Source organism: Rattus norvegicus, chromosome 2, assembly GCF_036323735.1.
Source record: "Rattus norvegicus strain BN/NHsdMcwi chromosome 2, GRCr8, whole genome shotgun sequence".
Classification (NCBI taxonomy): domain Eukaryota; kingdom Metazoa; phylum Chordata; class Mammalia; order Rodentia; family Muridae; genus Rattus; species Rattus norvegicus.
In genome coordinates, this window is record NC_086020.1 from 126628315 (window position 1) to 126651362 (window position 23048).

Here is a 23048-nt window from a genome sequence, read left to right on the forward strand (position 1 = left end):
ACCTTATACCAATATTATCCAAACTATTCCACAAAATTGAAACAAATGGAGCCCTACCGAATTCCTTCTATGAAGCCACAATTACTCTTATACCTAAACCACACAAAGACCCAACAAAGAAAGAGAACTTCAGACCAATTTCCCTTATGAATATCGACGCAAAAATACTCAATAAAATTCTGGCAAACCGAATTCAAGAGCACATCAAAACAATCATCCACCATGATCAAGTAGGCTTCATCCCAGGCATGCAGGGATGGTTTAATATAAGGAAAACCATCAACGTGATCCATCATATAAACAAACTGAAAGAACAGAACCACATGATCATTTCATTAGATGCTGAGAAAGCATTTGACAAAATTCAACACCCCTTCATGATAAAAGTCCTGGAAAGAATAGGTATTCAAGGCCCATACCTAAACATAGTAAAAGCCATATACAGCAAACCAGTTGCTTACATTAAACTAAATGGAGAGAAACTTGAAGCAATCCCACTAAAATCAGGGACTAGACAAGGCTGCCCACTCTCTCCCTACTTATTCAATATAGTTCTTGAAGTTCTAGCCAGAGCAATCAGACAACAAAAGGAGATCAAGGGGATACAGATCGGAAAAGAAGAGGTCAAAATATCACTATTTGCAGACGACATGATAGTATATTTAAGTGATCCCAAAAGTTCCACCAGAGAACTACTAAAGCTGATAAACAACTTCAGCAAAGTGGCTGGGTATAAAATTAACTCAAATAAATCAGTTGCCTTCCTCTATACAAAAGAGAAACAAGCCGAGAAAGAAATTAGGGAAACGACACCCTTCATAATAGACCCAAATAATATAAAGTACCTCGGTGTGACTTTAACCAAGCAAGTAAAAGATCTGTACAATAAGAACTTCAAGACACTGAGGAAAGAAATTGAAGAAGACCTCAGAAGATGGAAAGATCTCCCATGCTCATGGATTGGCAGGATTAATATAGTAAAAATGGCCATTTTACCAAAAGCAATCTACAGATTCAATGCAATCCCCATCAAAATACCAATCCATTTCTTCAAAGAGTTAGACAGAACAATTTGCAAATTCATCTGGAATAACAAAAAACCCAGGATAGCTAAAGCTATCCTCAACAATAAAAGGACTTCAGGGGGAATCACTATCCCTGAACTCAAGCAGTATTACAGAGCAATAGTGATAAAAACTGCATGGTATTGGTACAGAGACAGACAGATAGACCAATGGAATAGAATTGAAGACCCAGAAATGAACCCACACACCTATGGTCACTTGATTTTTGACAAAGGAGCCAAAACCATCCAATGGAAAAAAGATAGCATTTTCAGCAAATGGTGCTGGTTCAACTGGAGGGCAACATGTAGAAGAATGCAGATCGATCCATGCTTATCACCCTGTACAAAGCTTAAGTCCAAGTGGATCGAGGACCTCCACATCAAACCAGACACACTCAAACTAATAGAAGAAAAACTAGGGAAGCATCTGGAACACATGGGCACTGGAAAAAATTTCCTGAACAAAACACCAATGGCTTATGCTCTAAGATCAAGAATTGACAAATGGGATCTCATAAAACTGCAAAGCTTCTGTAAGGCAAAGGACACTGTGGTTAGGACAAAACGACAACCAACAGATTGGGAAAAGATCTTTACCAATCCTATAACAGATAGAGGCCTTATATCCAAAATATACAAAGAACTCAAGAAGTTAGACCGTAGGGAAACAAATAACCCTATTAAAAAATGGGGTTCAGAGCTGAACAAAGAATTCACAGCTGAGGAATGCCGAATGGCTGAGAAACACCTAAAGAAATGTTCAACATCTTCAGTCATAAGGGAAATGCAAATCAAAACAACCCTGAGATTTCACCTCACACCAGTGAGAATGGCTAAGATCAAAAACTCAGGTGACAGCAGATGCTGGCGAGGATGTGGAGAAAGAGGAACACTCCTCCATTGTTGGTGGGATTGCAGACTGGTACAACCATTCTGGAAATCAGTCTGGAGAATCCTCAGAAAATTGGACATTGAACTGCCTGAGGATCCAGCCATACCTCTCTTGGGCATATACCCAAAAGATGCCTCAACATATAAAAGAGACACGTGCTCCACTATGTTCATCGCAGCCTTATTTATAATAGCCAGAAAATGGAAAGAACCCAGATGCCCTTCAACAGAGGAATGGATACAGAAAATGTGGTACATCTACACAATGGAATATTACTCAGCTATCAAAAACAACGAGTTTATGAAATTCGTAGGCAAATGGTTGGAACTGGAAAATATCATCCTGAGTGAGCTAACCCACTCACAGAAAGACATACATGGTATGCACTCATTGATAAGTGGCTATTAGCCCAAATGCTTGAATTACCCTAGATCCCTAGAACAAAGGAAACTCAAGACGGATGATCAAAATGTGAATGCTTCACTCCTTCTTTAAATGAGGAAAAAGAATACCCTTGGCAGGGAAGGGAGAGGCAAAGATTAAAACAGAGACTGAAGGAACACCCATTCAGAGCCTGCCCCACAGGTGGCCCATACATATACAGCCACCCAATTAGACAAGATGGATGAAGCAAAGAAGTGCAGACCGACAGGAGCCGGATGTAGATCGCTCCTGAGAGACACAGCCAGAATACAGCAAATACAGAGGCGAATGCCAGCAGCAAACCACTGAACTGAGAATAGGTCCCCCGTTGAAGGAATCAGAGAAAGAACTGGAAGAGCTTGAAGGTGCTCGAGACCCCAATAGTACAACAATGTCAAGCAACCAGAGCTTCCAGGGACTAAGCCACTACCTAAAGACTATACATGGACTGACCCTGGACTCTGTCCCCATAGGTAGCAATGAATATCCTAGTAAGAGCACCAGTGGAAGGGGAAGCCCTGGGTCCTGCTAAGACTGAACCCCCAGTGATCTAGACTATGCGGGGAGGGTGGCAATGGGGGGAGGTTTGGGAGGGGAACACCCACAAGGAAGGGGAGGGGGGAGGGTGATGTCTGTCCGGAAACCGGGAAAGGGAATAACACTTGAAATGTATATAAGAAATACTCAAGATAATAAAAAAATAAATAAATAAATAAATAAAAAAAAAAGAAAAGATTATTTAAAATATGACACTTGAGTTGAAGTTTTAAAATCGGGAGGATATTTGTTAAAAAAAGGAATTTTAGACAAGCTACGATGTGGCTTGTTCAGAAAAATCAGTCAGAAAGCTGCAGTGAGGATTGGCCTGGCATAGGTCATTCTGGGCAGTCACTGACAATGAAGCAAGCAGCATAATCAGATTTTAATTTTGAAAGACCATTTTAAGAAAAGGACAAAAAGAAAGGGGGTGTGAAAAGAAAGCCAGAGGGGGTTTCAGCAGGGGCTTACATGAGAGAGGCTTAGCAAGGGCAATGACAAAGGACATGTATGGTATGTATTTACTGATAACTGGCTATTAGCTAAAAAGTCCAGTATAACACTAAGACCGTAAATAAAGCCACAACCATTTAAAATTATTTTGAACAAAATTACTTAAAAATTATTTTAATTCTTATCTCCTTTCACTTTTTATGCTTTCCTTAAAATATTTTTTCAAAAATAAAATTTGATCACATCACTTCATGTCAGTGGCTACACAGAGTGACATCAAGTCTTCCATGACTGACCCCAAACCACTCCTAACTTCAACTTTCTCAATTATTTTTGCTAAATTTGAGAAGTTAATATGAATCTATATGCTAGTGCTTCAGGCCATCTTCAGAGTAGATTAATAAACTCAAGGTTTTTCAAATGTCAAATAAGTACCCTACCACAGATAAAACGCAAAACTTCTAAAGCATACATTCAAATGACAATATATATTTTTAGGATAAAATCCCACTATTGGAACTCACTATATAGTTTAGCCTGATCACAAACTCAGAGAGCTCTCTGCCTGCCTCTGTCCTCCTAGTGCTGGAATTGAAGGTGTGTGCCATCATGCTTGGCTCCCTTTCTTTCAAACATATCCAAGATGCAGAATTTGAGGTCACTGTGCTGAATATGTAATACAAGCAAATATAATGAAATGAAAAACATCCACGGAGAAACAACATAAAATTTCAATTAAATGAGTGAGTGCAAAGTGTATCTGCGATTGGGGTATTCACAAAAAGGGATCTATTGTGACTGCCCTTGAAAAGATCCAACAGGCAGCTGCAAGAGTCGGATGCAGATGTGTGCACCCAAACGGTGAACAGAAGTTGCTGACCCCTCTGGTTGAGTTAGGAAAAGCTGGAGGAAGCTGAGGAGGAGGGTGACCTGGGAGGAGGGCCAGCAGTTTCAATTAACCTGGAACCCCGAGATCTCTCAGACACTGGATCACTAACCAGGGAGCAGACAGCAGCTGAGATGAGACCCCCCAACACATATACAGTAGAGGACTCCTGGGTCTGGGTTCAGTCAGAGAAGATGCATCTAACCCTCAAGAGACTGGAGGCCCCAGGGAGTTTAGAGGTCTGGAGGGGTGGGTGGGGTGAGGAGATCCTTGGCGTGTGGTGGGCAGGAGGTATGGGATGTGGAACAGTTGGAGGGTGGACCAGGAAGGGAATAAAATCTAGAGTATAAATATAAATAAATAAAAAAAATAAAAGAGTAAAAATCTAGTACAGGAAAATACCTTCCTAGAGAAAGCAAGTGGAGGGAGGGAGAGAACAAATTTTCTGAGAAACAGAATACTGATCAAAAGGGGAGAGATGGAAGCAATGCGTCTGAGGAACAGCCACTGTGCACATGACGGAGCACTGTGCACATGACGGAGCACTGTGCACATGACGGAGCACTGTGCACATGACATCACTAAGGAGGGCCAGGGAGTGAAGCTGGAGAACACAGCCTCAAGAGCCTCGTGTGCTGTGGCAGCGTATCTCTACAACTGTCAAACACGGAAACAAAAGAAGCGTTAATTATATGTTCACAAGATTTTAGCTTTTGAAATCATATTATCAGACAACAAATGAAACTGTGTTTCAGTGTAAGTATAAATGTGTTTAAAGAATTCCTAATTTACTTTTTCTTGGCATGGTAATATAGCTCATCTCAAAACTGAATTTTGGTAATGTCAATATGCCCATCATTCAGAATCTGTCAAGCTTGAAAGCAACACTCTTCCCCTCAAAGAAGCATCTGCTTATCCTTATGCTCATTCAAATCTGTGGCAGGAAAAGCAGGCATAGTTTTATGTATACAACTCTGAACTGCTTAATGTTGAGCTATAGAATACCGTTGGTAAATATTATGGCAAAGTTGCTTACGGACAGCACAATACTCAAACCAGCATTATCATTTTCAACTTATTTAATCTCAAGTCGCAATCTTTACACCGAAAGTCCAAAACCAGATGAATGTTCCTCACAGATGTCAAAAATAAACATATCCACTCATAGTGCTTTCTTTTCCAGTCAACACTCACTCTTGATTCTTTATGGCTGTGAATACTGTCAGTGATCCCTGCTTAGCATCTCAGTGAGATTAGCAATGAAAAGATGTGAATTCCAACTTAGCTTTTCCTTGAGTCTATTGGAAAACCCTAAGTAGATGAGATAGATCAAACCTTTGGTTCCATGTAGTTTAAACAGTGGGAAGTTAAATCAAATGGCTATTACTATGCTCTCTGCCAGATCAACTTTGCAATAGTTTACCTTGACCTCTAACCCCAAGTTCTTCAATTTCCCTCTCAGCATGAATCTTCCATATCCAATTTATTTCTTAGTACATGACTGCAGGTCCTTATGATGAACCAATTTCCTTACTCAACTTTCTTCCAAGACCTAGCTTTGCATTCTAAGTCATACTACTAAGTTACAGTGATTGTTTTTTCCTTGTCGTCTTTTCTGGGCCTTGAGTTCAGAGTTAAACACAATGTTAGATGACTCATTGTTTTCAACTGTCATGACAAAGCTTTCAGTATTATTTGGTGGTCCTTCTCCTCTTTGTTTTTGAAGTTCAAGTTAAACCAAGATATATGTTATTATTGCATATTTTCAACTACAATTCTGTATCTGTTTAATGTAAACAATATTTTTTAGATCTATGTTTTGACATTTAATTATAACTTTATATGAAATACATGAATGTTTGTTGTTGATACCTTGTTTTTCACACAAGTAATTGTGACATTTTACATGCTGTTCCCTTGGTGATAAACAAGTAGCCTGACTGCAGCTCCCAAATTCTACAAATAGCCACAGTTCTCAGAAACAATGACTAAGTTAGGGAATAAAACTGCTAGAAATGTTTTTATTTTAGAAACAAATATATATATATATATTTAGTATTTCTACTATACATATTAAATAAGGATACATGTCTCTATAGCTAAAATGTCTATAGTGAATAGAGACTATTATTTAAAAATTGTTGAACAATGTTAATGTATACTATTCTCTTTTAGACATTATATTCTACTTTCAATCTATACACATAAACATGCATTTTTACACACATACACACACAAACACAAAGAGAGAAAGATGGAGGGAGGGCAGGAGAGGGAAAGGAGAGAGAAGAAAGAAACATTTTTTTTTGAGACATGGGTTTTACATGGGTTAGCCTCAAACTCACAATTCTCCTGACTCTACTTAAGTGATAAGATTACAGGTGGGTGTCTTTATGTCAAGTTTCCATTTTATAATTCTGGCATTAATTTTTGAGTATAAATTAATACTAATATAGACGAAGAATTCTGAACCAAGAAATACAAAAAATCTGAAACACTAAGAAATCCAAAACATTTTCAGTACCAAGACAATGGAACACGAGAGAAATCTTATACCTGACCTCATATGATAGCCTGTAGTAAAAATATTTGCAAACTAAAATTATTATATTAAATTACTTTCATGCTCTGAGTATAAGACTTATAAAATAAATTAATTTTGCTCTTAGACTTGATTTTACTTCTAAGTCAACACTTTGTGTATATGTAAATATGCCAAACTTTCAAAACAAAACTCAAAACCACTCAAGTCTGTAATAGTTATGTCATATTGCTTAGCTTTCATTTTTCAGCATGCGATGACCTTTGAAATGTTTTCTCTAAGTCTTTGTCCAATTATCTTTGGCTCTTACTTATCAGTCTTTTCTATTTTAGCTTACATTTTAAAATTCCCCAACCACACGAAGGTCAGGAAGACCAAAGTGTGGATGCTTCAGTCCTTCTTAGAAGGGAGAACAAAATATTCAAGGGAGGAAATACGGAGACAAAGTGTGGAGCAAAGAATGAAGGGAAGGCCATCCAGAGTCTGCTTCAACTGGCTATACCACCATATAAAGACACTAAACCTAGACAATATTGGTGATGCCAAGTAGCACTTGCTGACAGGAGCCTGGTATAGCTGTCTCCTGAGAGGCTCTGTCAGAGCCTAACAAATACAGAGGCGAATGCTCTCAGTAAAACATTGGACTGAGCACTGGGTCCCCAATGGAGGAGTTAGAAGGAGCTGAAGGACTGAAGGAGCTGAAGGGGTTTGCAATCCATAGGAAGAACAACAATATCAACTAACCAGACACCACAGAGCTCCCAGGGACTAAACCACCAACCAAAGAGTACACATGGCTCCAACAGCATATGTAGCAGATGATGGCCTTGGTGGGCATCAATGGGAGGAAAGACCCTTGGTCTTGTGATGGCTTGATGCCCAGTATAGGGGAATGCCAGGGCTGGAGGTGGGAGAGAGTAGGTGGATGAGAGAGGGAACAACCTCATAGAAGCAGGGGGAGAGAGGATGGAATAGGGGGTTTGTGGAGGGGAAACCAAGAAAGGAGATAACATTTAAAATGTAAATAGAGAAAATATCCGATAAAAAAGACATAGATAAAAAAATGTTGAATAAGAAATATTTTCCCATATACAATGTGTATATGACTTAAAACAAGAAGCATTATACCATGAACATAAATAATATTCATGTTTTAATGTTTAAAATGAATTTAAGTATAAAAACCATGTTTTCCCAGCAAAATCTTTAGATTATTTTATTAAAAAAATTCTGTGAAGTTTTGCATCTCAATTTAGATACTAAACCCATATACCTATATAAAAATAAATTTTGAAAGGAAAATTCCGATAAAACTTTCTTACAGATACAAAGTATTCACAATATAATGGTTCCACTGACTCATAATGTTAATTCTGACATACCACATTTCCATGAATACATTGTTTTATTTGATTAAGCTCACCCTTATAAATAACAATGTTTTTTAACCTACACAATTATTTTGGTAAATGGAAAGTAAAAAAAATTATCAAGAACAATTAGATTACCGTACCTCTTTTAGTCTCTTTCTGTTATAGACCTTCTATCTCTCTTTCTCTCTGTCTCTCTCTTTCTGAACAATTTATTCCAAATTACATTAATCTAAAATATAAGGACGCAAACTAAAGAACTGAATTTTGTCTGGCACAGTAGCTTTCAGTTTTCTGTTTTGTTTTTAGATTTTTATATTTCTTTGCTGAGATTTCTCATTCTGTCACTGCAAATGTCTACTTCTTCAATTTTACTCATTGTTTACATAAGGTGTGTGTTAGCACAGTGTGTACATAGGTATGTTTGTCTCTAATGCTAACTTATGTACACATATGTGGAGTTCAGAGAAGAACATGGAGTCTTTTCCTCTATTGCTCTTTGTCTTACTCATGGTCTCTCACAGAAAACAAGGCTCTCCATTTTCTCAGCAAGGGTAAAGGCCACAAACTCTTACAATTCTCCTCTCCTGCCCTCTTCAGGGCTACAGTCATGCAGAGCTATGCTTAGCCTTTTATAGCTCTGCTAGGGATCTGACTTTAGGTCCAATGTTTGCAGATCTTATCCACTGAGTCATCTCCCCAGTCCCTATCATTTAAATTTTTCCAAGCTGTTCCTGATTGCTCACTGATTCACTTTGTTTTGCTTCTTTAAAAGATTTTGTTAAAAGAAGGCAAAACAAACAAAACAAAAAAGGATAGCCAATTCATATTGATGAAGGATTCAAGTACAGTGAACATTATATACACCCAATACTACAACATCATTATCATAAACCAACTCTTCTAGTCCTAAAAGCCAAAAAACCCCTTCAAAACAACAATAGTGGGTGCCTTCAATAACATTTCATTCTTAGTAATCATTCTCATCATCTAAGCCATCCAGATAAAATATATGAACAAACTTCAGAATTAAACTATATTATAGATCAAATGCACTTAACAGACACCTATGAACTATTCCACCCAAAAGGTGCAAAGTACTCTGTGATGGTTTGTATATGCTTGGCCCAAAGAGTGGCACTACTAGAAGGCATGGTCTTGTTGGAATAGGAGTGTTACTGTGGGTGTGGGCTTAAGACCCTCAAACTAGCTGCCTGGAAGTCAGTCTCCCACAACAGCCTTCAGATGAAGATGTAGAACTCTCGGCCCCTCCTGTACTATGCCTGCCTGGATGCTTCCATGTTTCTGCCTTGATGATCCTGGACTGAACCTCTTGACCTGCAAGACAGTTCCAATTAAATGTTGTCTTTTATAAAACTTGCCTTGGTTATGGTGTCTGTTCATATCAGTAAAACCCTAAGACATGCACATTTCTAAATACTGAGTCACTAAAGGAATCAGGAGGGAAATAAAACAATACTTAAAATCAAATGAGAATGAGATCACAACACACTGGAACCTGAGGGTTACAAATGCCTAGTAAAAAAATCAGATATAGTCGAATAATAAAACTCAAGATCTTGGAAAAGTTTACCTCCAAATCAGTGCAAGGAAAGAAATAATAAAGACCAGAGTTGACTTCTGCTTACATTCCTGGCCAAAGAGGAACCTGCCTAGTGCCCTCTGGATACAGGAATATAGGAGCAGTGATTGGCAGGAATATAGGAGCTCCCTGTACTCAAATTCCATGGTAGAGAGAGCTGGACCCTAAAAAGTGCCTATACTCCTGAGAACTCAGAGGAGTCAACTACTTTCTGCCCATATTCTTAACCCAAGAGGAAATCGCCTAGTGCCATCTGTGCCCTCTAGACACAGGGAACTAGAAGCAGTCAGGGGCAGGACCCTTCCAGTTTCTGCCTGCACCGAGAGACTGAAGCCAGTCACCAGGAGTACCTACACACCTGAGAGCAGAGGTAAGACCAACTCTACTGCTCCAAGTGACCCACGTGGAGGCTTCAGTTCACACAAACCCAGGAGTAACTCTCTGTTCCCAGATCCTGCTGAAAGAAAACAGGTCTACAGGAGTGCTGACACAAAGACTTACAGGAGTGTCAAGCCACTGTCAGAGAAAGCAAGACAAGCTAACACCAGAGACAACCTGAGGCAAGAGGCAACTGAAAACAAGACTACTTGGCATCATCAGAGCCCAGTTTCTCACAAAGCAAATACTGGATATTCAAACACAAGATGTGGATTTAAAAGCAAATCTCATAATGATGATGGAGGATTTTAGGAAGGACATAATAACTCCCATATAGAAATACAGGACGGTTGGGGATTTAGCTCAGTGGTAGAGTGCTTGCCTAGCAAGCACAACGCCCTGGGTTCGGTCCCCAGCTCCGAAAAAAGGAAAAAAAAAAAAAAACACACACACACACACAAAGAAATACAGGACACCACAGGTAAACAAGTTGAATCCGTTAAAGAGTAAACACAAAAATCCCTTAAAGAATTTTAGGAAAACACAACGAAACAGGTGAAGGAATTGAAGAAAACAATCCAGGATATAAAAATGGAAATAGAAACAATAAAGAAAGCACAAAGGGAGACAATCGTGGAGTTAAAACCTAGGAAAGAGATCAGGAGTTATAGATGTCATTGGAGTCATCACCAACAGAATACAAGAGACAGAAGACAGACTCTCAGGGGCAGAAGACACCATAGAAAACATCGACACAACCCTCAAAGATAATGTAAAACACAAAAAGCTCCTAACCCAAAACATCCAGGAAATCTAGGACACAATGAGAAGATCAAACCTAAGAATAATAGGTACAGAAGAGAGTGAAGACTCCCAACTTAAAGGGTCAATAAATATCTTCAACAAAATTATAGAAGAAAACTTCCCTAACCTAAAGAAAGAGATGCCCATAAACATACAAGAAGCCTACAGAATTCAAAATAGATTGGACCAGAAGAGAAATTCCTCCTGTCACATAATAGTCAAAACACCAAATGCACAAAACAAAGAAAGAATATTAAAAGCAGTTAGGAGAAAAAGGTCAAGGTTTAATAAAAGGGAGAAAGAAAAATAATAGGAAAAATCTATGTTATTATAACAAATCTCCCTGAATGAATGTAATTAATAAAAAACAAACAGACAAAACAAAACTCATGTCTAAAAAATACCTAAGTTGTTTTCGAAGTTTCTCAATCTCCATGTTTTGTTCAGTTACTGTTTTCAGGAAGTGGTGGTTAGTCTGTCATAAGAACAAATCAAAAACATTAATTAGAACACTTAGGAACTGTATTTTTAACAACATAAAGCATATAAGCCAAAAGGAAAAACCAAAAAAAAAAAAAAAAAGAATCTTGCTAATGACTACATCTTTTGAGGGCAAATGTAACCTTGTGTCTTCAAGAAGAAACCTCCATCACTTTACTCCCATGGATTCTGCTTCAAACTACCGGACCCTGCATTGCTGTACAAGTACTTTCTCTGGCTGATCTTTTACCCCTCAACATGTGTACAAACCTGAAAAGTGCTACAAGTTATGGATTCAATGCTGTATCTTGTAGAACAATGTTAGTGGGATGGGTGGGACAAAACCTGTATCTATCCCTGAGGTTAAGCTCAAGAAATGTTGCTAATTTATCTGGTTAATTTTAAAAAATTGAAAATTCCATGTACTTATTGGAGAAAGACACATGCCACAGTACATGAAGGTCAAAAGCTGACTTGTGGAAATCAGTTCTTTCCTTCTAACACATAGATAGGTCTCAGGGATTAAACTCAGGTTTTCAGTCTTGGCAGCACCCTTTATCTACCAAGTCATCTTTCTGGCCCAATTTTTTTTATTTTAAAATCAATTTATAATATAGATAGTCTTATTATATATAGCTTATTCTTCCTATCTTTCTGACTGCTTCCAGGAATATTCATCTGTGGCAGCTTATTTGTATTTCGTGTTTTATTTTATTTTCATTATAATGTATAAAATGATGGGCTTCATTATAACATGTAAAAGTACAAGTGTGCTCAGTCAGATTTACCCCATTATCATTTCTTTGCCCATTCTCTTCTTTATTCTTTTACATCTCTGTAAGCCCGTTTAAAATAAAAATGTATATCATTTCTTTCTTCTCTCCACCCCTCCCACATTTTACTGCATATATCCCTTCCAAATTCATAGTCTTATTCTTTATTATTGTCATACATGCTTCATGTGTAACTATATAAGTGTAACCTCCTGAGTGTATTTACTGTTGCTTATGTCACTTGTAATTAGATAACCATTTAGGGTGCTCCTGTCTGGTGAAGACAAATTCTTCTCTAAGTAGCTTTCAATCTATAGCTCTTCATTTGGCTACGGGGTGTCTGTTAAGTCTATTTGGTCATCTTCAGGCCTCCCTTCTCCCTGGGGTCCTTGCTACTACTGGCCCATGAGGACAAAATGGGCAGAGTGATGAACAGGGTTTCAGACAGCCAGTGAGTACGAACAGTAATAATGATATACCAAGACCAGCTTTAGGGAGACAGATCAACTTTACTTGGGGTGAATCAAGGGTTATACAGTTTTGGGGAAGGGGATGTTGGAATATTCAGGATGGGCAAAGGTCACTGGCAGAATGCTAAGGTACTGAGATGTCTCAGTAGCATAGGGAAGCATTCCAGGAATCTCAGTGCTAGCTAAAAGGCTTCTTGTCCAGAGAAAGGAAGCTGAACCTGTAATCATAACCAAGGCTATATGACATTTCCTAGGTATAGAGTGTGGGAGCTAGGATCCCTCAGGTTGAGAAGAGAAAGCCTCACTGACAAAGGAGTCTACCATTTTGCACTGAGCTCAGGGCCTTCTGACACATCAGACTTTGACCTTAGCAGCAGGGCAACAGCCCCCTATATGATTTCGTGCTGAAGTTTGTGTGAGTTTTTTCATCTGGATCATTTGTTTACTGATATTGAGTGGGGTAGTGCCATTCCCCACTATTATTACATCCTTTTATATCTAGTAATACTTGTTTTAGAAATGATACACCAACATTTGCTGCATACATACAATTGATAGTTACATTTTCTTTATTTTTTTTCTTTATTTTCTTTTTCTTTGTCAATATATAGGAGCCTCTACCTCTTCAGATTAGTTCTGGCCTGACGTCGTCTGCTCTGTACATATGGGTTTTTACTGTGGCGCATGCCAGATTCCTTCCTAGTTCTTATTTGTTAATCTTTCCTAATGAGAATTATTCTTAGCTCTTCTGATTCTCTTTCCCTGCATTCTGCATTGGAATCTTCAATATATACCCTAATGATGGCTTAGTTGGCATGTGTTGCTTTCAGTTGTGTTCATCTTGGAAGATCTTCATCTCTCCATTGATTTTAAATAACTCTGTTGGATATGATTATCTTAGCTGGCAGCTATTTACTCTAAGAGATTGAAATATATCATATTGTGCTTTCTTGGCTCATAGAATTTCTCCTAAAAGGAGAGGTCTGAAGTAATCCTAAAAAGTTTGTCTTTAGAAGCAACTTGAGATTTTACTTATACTTTTACATTTTGTCATGTTTTCTAACTATTTTTTAAAGGTTTATTTATTATATATAAGTAGCTGTATATATACTGTAGCTGTCTTCAGACACACCAGAAAAGGACATCAGATCTCATTACAGATGGTTGTGAGCCACCATGTGGTTGCTGGGAATTGAACTCAGGACCTCTGGAAGAGCAATCGGCGCTCTTAACCACTGAGCCATCTCTCCAGCCCATGTTTTCTAACTATTATCTGCCTGCCCGCCCATCCCTCCATCCATCCATCCATCCATCCATCCATCCATCCATCCATCCATCCATCCATCCCCCATCTCCTTTATTTAGGGCTGATTCATGTGGTTTTTTTTGAAACACCTTTGCTTTTTCATTTTTTTGGGTGACAGTTTTGGTTTCTAGGCATGAAAGAAAATTGGAATTCTCCTGGTTTTCAGACTGATGATACCTTCTGAGAGAGGACGTCTACCAATTAGCTAGTCACAGGGTTGGGAGGTATCCTATATTATTTTCCTCCTCCTAGAGATAGTGGCAGAAATAGCTTTGTGTACTTGGTTGTGGTAAATGAGGGGCAAGACACTGTGGCATGCATCAGTCTATGTTATGAATTCCTCATTTTCCCCAGGCAGATACACTGTGCTGGACATAGCACAAAGACCAACAAGACTGTCATGTTTCTAGATAACGCTAAGAAGATAGGATGCTGGATGCAAAGATTTATTTTTTCCTGCAGGAAGAAGCCAAGAGCTGAGCTTTTACTCATTAGCTAGTAATGAGTAAGAAATGGATGGGGTCAATGACATCTACTAGTCCAAGCAGCACCACAGCACCATTTTCTGCACAGTGGCTAAACTGTCTAGGAACTTTGAGAATTCCAAGCCAAACAAGACAGAAGTCAATCTTTTGAGAATCCATTCAGAGAAGTTGAGGCTCTTATATGTGCATGCCAATGTCTGACTTCTTCTAGAGGAAGCTGGAAGCTAGAATTATTTTTGATCATAGGATCCTATGGTGCGGTACTGGACTTTTGGTACAAAGTAAAATCAACCCACTGGCTTTACCAAGTCTGGTAAAATCATCTCTCGGATGAAGAAACTGTTCAATGGTTCTGACTGCTGAATTACAGAGAGAGAGAGAGAGAGAGAGAGAGAGAGAGAGAGAGAGAGAGAGAGAGAGAGAGAGAGAGAGAGAACGAACGCGGAAAAGGGTTCTGTCTATTCTCACACCTTCCTCAAGTCTTACTAAAATACTCTTATACTCATACTAAATATTTCCTATACTCATTATTTTACTGTGTATCAGCAGCCTAGTAAGAGACATTTTTAATGGAAATTGCTTGTCTTTTATAGGCAAATTCCTTTTTTTTTTTTGATTTTGACTCAGATTGGCTTCTGCAACTAAGCTCTGGATGCTCTTTGATTTACACAAGATTGTTTCATGAGAGTTTTGTAGTTGTTTGGTTAAAAAAAAAAACAAAACTCTATAGTTCTGGTCTGAGAGTATGCATTTTTTTTTCCTTTTTATTTTTTTTTTTTTTTTTTGTTTTGGTTCTTTTTTTCGGAGCTGGGGACCGAACCCAGGGCCTTGCGCTTCCTAGGTAAGCGCTCTACCACTGAGCTAAATCCCCAGCCCCTTTTTTCCTTTTTAAAACAGGGTTTCACAAGCATTGCCTTAATTCAAAGAGATCTGCCTACCTTGGCCATTGCTTCATGAATGCTGGAATGAACGGCATCAGCATATACCCCTTGTTTTACATACCCCTTGGGAATACTCAAACATGCTTTTCCTATGACTTTCCTTAAAAATATTTAGTGGTCACTGATACAATAAGGTATCTATAGCAGAGATACCAAAGGATTATTAATTCCTACAGTTCTGAGAGATATACTCAGAGAAACGATAAATAATTGTGACACTAGGTTAAAGTATTAGCTTCCGTGTAGAAATATATTATTAAAAAGCCTTTAATTATGAACTCAGCAATCCTTTTGTCTTGGAGCATTAAGACTCCTCAGAAGTAAATTGTAAAAAAAAAAATAGTAACAATAAAATAAGTCTATGATTAGAAATCTCAAATGTTAACCAGATTTGGTAGCTCATGTCTACAACCCAGTACTAGGGAAAGTGAGGCAGGAGGACTGTCAGGAGTTTGAAGCCAGGTCGGGTAAATCCAAGCTAGCCTAAGTCATAGTATGAGACTAATGTCTCAAAAATAACACAAACAAAAAAGGAGATTCTATATGTTAGCATAAGTAGTCAACATTTGATTAATAAGACATTGCAATAAAATGGGATAACTTACTTTTGATGACATAACTCTACTCTTAAGCACAGACATTGTTTAGGTATTAGCAAGAATTAGCAGAGTAACTAGGGAAGAATGAAAAGCAAAGGGAGGGATCACCCAGAGTGCTATAATTCTATTTAATTCTATTTTAATTCTATATAATTCTATTACTCAACAATGAGTAAAAATAAAATTCCAAGGAGATAAACAAAAGAAAAGGAGAATTAACAGACAGGAAGTAGAACAGGGAGGCTGAATAATATTTGTTTTAGAAAATTTAGAAAAATTTACATATATATACATTACACATATTAATCCATATATAGGCAGTTGATTTAAATGTTTCTTAGTTTAATTCTTTAAAACAAATCAATTCATTCATTCAACACAGAACTATGTACTTCTTAACACATTTCTGGCTGTGTGTGATAAGAAACACTAAAGATTAGGTGTGTGCATTACTTTTGAGGAGTTGATTACTCTACTCTTAAGAGAGCTTGCCAAATACCCTGAGAAAGTTTTCAGATTAGGATGAAATTCAAATACACATGGGTTAGATCTTTAAAGGGCACTGTTCAGTTTAAAGAAGTGTGTTCAGTTACTGCATATGTAAGGAAATCAGAAGAGATACTGTTCATATGCCTTAATTCAGACAACATGTTTTGTTGCTTTGATGTGAATAAGAATGAATAAATATAGTTACAGTTTCTAATTTATAAAAAGTACAGAAACATCACTCTACTCTTAAGCACAGACACTGTTTAGGTATTAGCAAGAATTAGCAGAGTAACTAGAGAAGAATGAAAAGCAAAGGGAGGGATCACCCAGAGTGCTATAATTCTTTAATTCTATTAATTAATTCAGGTACACAAAATGTTTATTTCCACTTACCATTTCAATGTTCTCATTAGCAACATGGAGTTTCTTGGTTAGTTGTTGAAAATTGTTCAGCTGATCCTAATAGGAAAATAAAGCAAGTCCATAATGTTTGGCCTGTAGCCCATGCTTTAAATAAAACTAAAATCAAGTCTAACATCATACACCTAAATTTGTATGACATGAGCATTATAACTTTTATTGTGTGAATTGAGTAGTGAAATAAAGAAAAAAATATAAATGATTAAAAATGAAACATGGAGGCAATGGTGTTACTAATGGTTTACATTTATGTAAAATCATTATTTGTATAAATACATTCACCAATAAATAATATTTTAAATATAAAACTTAAATATAAAAGATATATTTACAAACATTTAAGTGACTAGAAATTTCAAAACCTAGAGAGTATGTGCACAGCACTGGAAACTACACATTCAAGTATATCTAAAATGGATAAGATTAATTGTGCAAAGGAGTCACTGTGGTAATTGTACAACTATTGTAAGAAAGACCCATGCCTCACAAGTTTAAAATAATTTCATCAGGTCATACAGTCCCATTAAGCACTAATTGTACAAATAACAAAGTTGGAGCAGGTTGTTAACGTAATAGATAACAAATGATTAATAGATAACCAGGGAAATAAGATGAAGTACTATTTGTAAATTTATTCATTAAAAAAATCAAATGTTGTAGAAATTACTATAGTAGAAGGATATTATGTGAGAATGACAAAATAAATTTATGGCCTTACTATTGATCTGAATTAGGAAACAGCCTTGAAGAATTTACTTGTATTATCTACTAGAACCCAGAAGCTAAAAGTTTTATAGATCAGATTATATATGTTATTTCAAACCACAGAATGGATTAAAAGAATATTTGTAAACTAGAATATCATATAAGTATCACTAGGATTACAGTCAGAAGTTTACTATGATGCTATTAAGAGTATTCACAAACCTGAACTGAAGAATCGACAAATGAGAATTATGATAATCCACTTATTTTAACAGATAACTCTTAACTCCATAGTACTCAAATGTACTTAGCATTAAAAGATCGAACAATAACAAAAAACCAATGAGGGGAGACTTAGCAATGAGACAGGAAGTCTTTATGAGACAGTTTGTTAACAGAGGTATAAATCAAAAGTTAGATGCCCAATATAAAAACACTTTTGCGGGGTTGGGGATTTAGCTCAGTGGTAGAGCGCTTGCCTAGTAAGCGCAAGGCCCTGGGTTTGGTCCTCAGCTCCAAAGGATAAAAACACTTTTGCTCTAGATAGAAATAAATCTTCAATAACTAATAAGACTTATATGATAAAATTATAATTAATTTATTGTCAACATTGTAGACATCTATTGTAGTAATCTGTTCAATATTCAGTTGTGTGAACATTGCTATTTAAAAGTGCATCATTGCATTTGAACGAGTTTCTCCACTCACTGGAACTCAATGAATAATTCTGGTTTTGTTTCAAAAAAGGTAGGAAATTAATTAATTAAAACGCCAGAGGTCAGTTTATAAAAAACAATTTTATATTTCTTTCCCAAACTAATACACCTTTTAATTTTAATTCTAGTTGCATTCAAACACAGAATGCATGGAGGCAGGTCTTGATTCCTAATCTGTTTCAATGATGCTGAGACATATTTATTTCTAACATTAAAAAACATGATAGACTTTAGGAGCTTCTTTCCAAAACAATGTTTTTCATGATACAATTTCCAACAAATATATAAGAAAATCATGGAACCTAGGCTTACTTTTTGTTTCCGGTTTTCAAATACATGAATCTGGGCTTCAGTCATATGTTCCTGGTAGAGTTTCTGAACACTTTCTAACTCCTGAGACGCAGTCTGCCAGAGTTGAACAGCCCAATTTTTCTCCTATCAAACAAAAACAAAAAAGCCTGATAGTTTCTTAAAGTATCAGCAAGCTATTTACTGATGGAATATATAATCATTTATAGGTACAAATGAGTACCTATAAAGTTGCAAAGCAAATCTACAATGTATATAAAGATGCTAGCCATGCATAGTTTAGTGTAAGAACACTTTCAGGGAATGCTTTATTTAGGGAAGTTAACTATTATGTGATATACTTAACACAAACTACAATGACCACAATCATGACTAGATGATGCACTCTTAGGGAATAACATTGTATATATAGTCCACCACTGACAGGTTGTTATGTGGGATGTGACTGTAATATAATCTTCAGGCTTTTAAAATTTTAGTAATTTTCTTATGTTGAGAATTTCCTTTTACTTAGATTTAATAGCTAAAATTAATGTTATCAGCAATACATATTGAAAGTCACTATATTTCTTTTATAAAATGTAAAAATTAAGCATTGATATTACCAAGAGAAGGTACAATATGTAAAGAGGTAAGTGCTGATTGTAGGAATAAAAAGAACAGGAACAATAAAGAAGTATTTAGAACTTAAACATTACTAACTTGGATACAATCATCTTTATAAATGTTGATTGTTCACATCTATAAATCCTGAGTTGGTGATGCTGTTAAGGGAGCTTAAAGGAAGGAGAGGGGGCTCTGTCAGAGGAAGTCAACACTATGTGCAGGTTTTGGAGGTTTATATCTTTGTCCCACTTCTAGCTTGCTGTATCTGCTTCCTATCATGGTTGAAAGAAGACCTCTCAGTTTTCTGTTCCTGTTACTGGCCTCTACTGTTTTCTTGTCACTGTGGGGACTAAGTCTCTGGAATCATAAGCCAAATAAATCCTTTCTTCTTTTTGTTTTCATCTTTATTAACTTGGGTATTTCTTATCTACATTACGATATTTCGATTTGTTATTCCCTTTCCCGGTTTCTGGGCCAACATCCCCCTAACCCCACCCCCACACCCACCCCTTCTCTACGGGTGGTCCCCTTTCCATCCTCCCCCCATTACCGCCCTCCCCACAACAATCACGTTCACTGGGGGTTCACTCTTGGCAGGACCAAGGGCTTCTCCTTCCAATGGTGCTCTTACTAGGCTATTCATTGCTACCTATGAGGTTGGAGCCCAGGGTCAGTTCATGTATAGACTTTGGGTAGTGGCTTAGTCCCTGGAAGCTCTGGTTGGTTGGCATTGTTGTTCATATGAGGTCTCAAGCCCCTTCAAGCTCTTTCAGTCCTTTCTCTGATTCCTTCAATGGGGGTCCCGTTCTCAGTTCAGTGGTTTAATTATGGCATTTGCCTATGTATTTGCTGTATTCTGGCTGTGTCTCTCAGGAGAGATCTACATCTGGTTCCTGTCAGCCTGCACTTCTTTGCTTCATCCATCTGATCTACTTTGGTGGCTATATTTGTAAGGGGCACATGTGAGGCAGGCTCTGAATGGGTGTTCCTTCTGCCTCCGTTCTAAACTTTGCCTCCCTATTTCCTTCCAAGGGTACTCTGTTTGCCCTTTTAAAGAAGGAGTGAGGCATTCGCATTTTGGTCATCCTTCTTGAGTTTCATGTGTTCTGTGCATATATAGTAATTCAAGCATCTGGGCTAATATCCACGTATCAATGAGTGTATACAATGTGTGTTTTCCTGTGATTGGGATACCTCACTCAGGATGATATTTTCCAGTTCCATCCATTTGTCTATGAATTTCATAAAGTCATTGTTTTTGATAGCTGAATAATATTCCATTGTGTAGATGTACCACATTTTCTGTATCCATTCCTCTGTTGAAGGGCATCTGGGTTCTTTCCAGCTTCTGACTATTATAAATAAGGCTGGTGTGAACATAGTGGAGCATGTGTCTTTGTTATATGTTGGGGCATCTTTTGGATATATGCCCAAGAGAGATAAAGCTGGGTCCTCAGGTAGTTTAATGTCCAATTTTCTGAGGAACCTCCAGACTGATTTCCAGAATGGTTGTACCAGTCTGCAATGCAACCAACAATGGAGGAGTGTTCCTCTTTCTCCGCATCCTCGCCAGCATCTGCTGTCACCTGAGTTTTTAATCTTAGCCATTCTCACTGGTGTGAGGTGAAATCTCAGGGTTGTTTTGATTTGCATTCCCCTGATGACTAAAGATGTTGTACATCTCTTTAGGTGTTTCTCAGCCATTCGGCATTCCTCAGCTGTGAATTCTTTGTTTAGCTCTGAACCCCAATTTTTAATAGGGTTATTTGTCTCCCTGCAGTCTAACTTCTTGAGTTCTTTGTATATTTTGGATATAAGGCCTCTATCTGTTGTAGGATTGGTAAAGATCTTTTCCCAATCTGTTGGTTGCCGTTTTGTCCTAACCACAGTGTCCTTTGCCTTACAGAAGCTTTGTAGTATTATGAGATCCCATTTGTCGATTCTTGATCTTAGAGCATAAGCCACTGGTGTTTTGTTCAGGAAATTTTCTCCAGTGCCCATGTGTTCGAGATGCTGCCCTAGTTTTTCTTCTATTAGTTTGAGTGTATCTGGTTTGATGTGGAGGTCCTTGATCCACTTGGACTTAAGCTTTGTACAGGGTGATAAGCATGCATTGATCTGCATTCTTCTTCATGCTGACCTCCAGTTTAACCAGCACCATTTGCTGAAAATGCTGTCTTTTTCCATTGGATGGTTTTGGCTCCTTTGTCAAAAATCAAGTGATCACAGGTGTGTGGGTTCATTTCTGGGTCTTCAATTCTATTCCATTGGTCTATCTGTCTGTCTCTGTACCAATACCATGCAGTTTTTATCACTATTGCTCTGTAATACTGCTTGAGTTCAGGGATAGTGATTCCCCTTGAAGTCCTTTTATTGTTGAGGATAGTTTTAGCTATCCTGGGTTTTTTGTTATTCCAGATGAATTTGCAAATTGTTCTATCTAACTCTTTGAAGAATTGGATTGGTATTTTGATGGGGATTGCATTGAATCTGTAGATCGCTTTTGGTAAAATGGCCATTTTTACTACATTAATCCTGCCAATCCATGAGCATGGGAGATCTTTCCATCTTATGAGATCTTCTTCAATTTCTTTCTTCAGAGGCTTGAAGTTCTTATTGTACAAATCTTTCACTTGCTTGGTTAAAGTCACACTGAAGTATTTTATATTATTTGGGACTATTATGAAGGGTGTCATTTCCATAATTTCTTTCTCGGCTTGTTTCTCTTTTGTGTAGAGGAAGCTACTGATTTATTTGAGTTAATATTTTACCCAGCCACTTTGCTGAAGGTGTTTATCAAGTTTAGTAGTTATCTGGTGGAACTTTTGGGAATCACTTATCATCTATACTATCTATACTATCATATCATGCAAATAGTGATATTTTGACTTCTTCTTTTCCAATCTATATCTCTTTAATCTCCTTTTGTTGTCTGATTGCTCGGGCTAGAACTTCAAGAACTATATTGAATAAGTAGGGAGTGGGCAGCCTTGTCTAGTCCCTGATTTTAGTGGGATTGCTTCAACTTTCTCTCCATTTAGTTTAATGTTAGCTACTGGTTTACTGTATATGGCTTTTATTATGTTTAGGTATGGGCCTTGAATTCCTATTCTTTCCATGACTTTTATCATGAAGGGGTATTAAATTTTGTCAAATGCTTTCTCAGCATCTAATGAAATGATCATGTGGTTTTTATCTTTCAGTTTGTTTTTATAGTGGATTACGTTAATGGCTTTCTGTATATTAAACCATCCCTGCATGCCTGAAATGAAGCCTGCTTGATCATGATGGATGATTGTTTTGATGTGCTCTTGGATTCGGTTTGCAAGAATTTTATTGAGTATTTTTGCATCATTATTCATAAGGGAAATTGGTCTAAAGTTCTCTTTCTTTGTTGGGTCTTTGTGTGGTTTAGGTATAAGAGTAATTGTGGCTTCATAGAAGGCATTCGGTAGTGCTCCATCTGTTTCAATTTTATGGAATAGTTTCGATAGTATTCGTATGAGGTCTTCTATGAAGGTCTGATAGAATTCTGCACTGAACCCATCTGGACCTGGGTTCTTTTTGGTTGGGATACCTTTAATGACTGCTTCTACTTCGTTAGGAGTTAAGGGGGTGTTTAAATGTTTTATCTGTTCCTGATTTGACTTTGGTAAATGGCATATGTCTAGGAAATTGCCAATTTCCTGCAGATTTTCAAGTTTTGTTGAATATAGGCTTTTGTATTAGAATCTGATGATTTTTTGAAGTTCCTCTGATTCTGTAGTTATGTCTCCCTTTTCATTTCTGATTTTG

The 23048-nt window shown here is 37.3% G+C and overlaps 1 protein-coding gene across 12 annotated transcripts in view; it reads right to left on the reverse strand.

Moving 5' to 3' along the window:
• Sclt1 (sodium channel and clathrin linker 1) overlaps positions 1-23048 on the reverse strand; it is a 158444-nt gene that overhangs the window by 94879 nt on the left and 40517 nt on the right. For 7 of the 12 annotated variants that reach the window (XR_005500249.2, XR_005500251.2, XM_039101816.2 and 4 more), the window contains 4 exons: positions 18651-18773; positions 16891-16956; positions 11359-11429; positions 9457-9507 (listed from right to left, as the gene is read on the reverse strand). The exons of 1 other annotated variant lie outside the window; for it this stretch is intronic. Coding sequence is in view for 9 of the 11 variants with exons in the window: in XM_039101816.2 (XP_038957744.1) it covers positions 9457-9507; positions 11359-11429; positions 16891-16956; positions 18651-18773 (311 nt within the window). In the remaining 2 variants the exon portion in view is untranslated. 12 annotated transcript variants of the gene reach the window in all.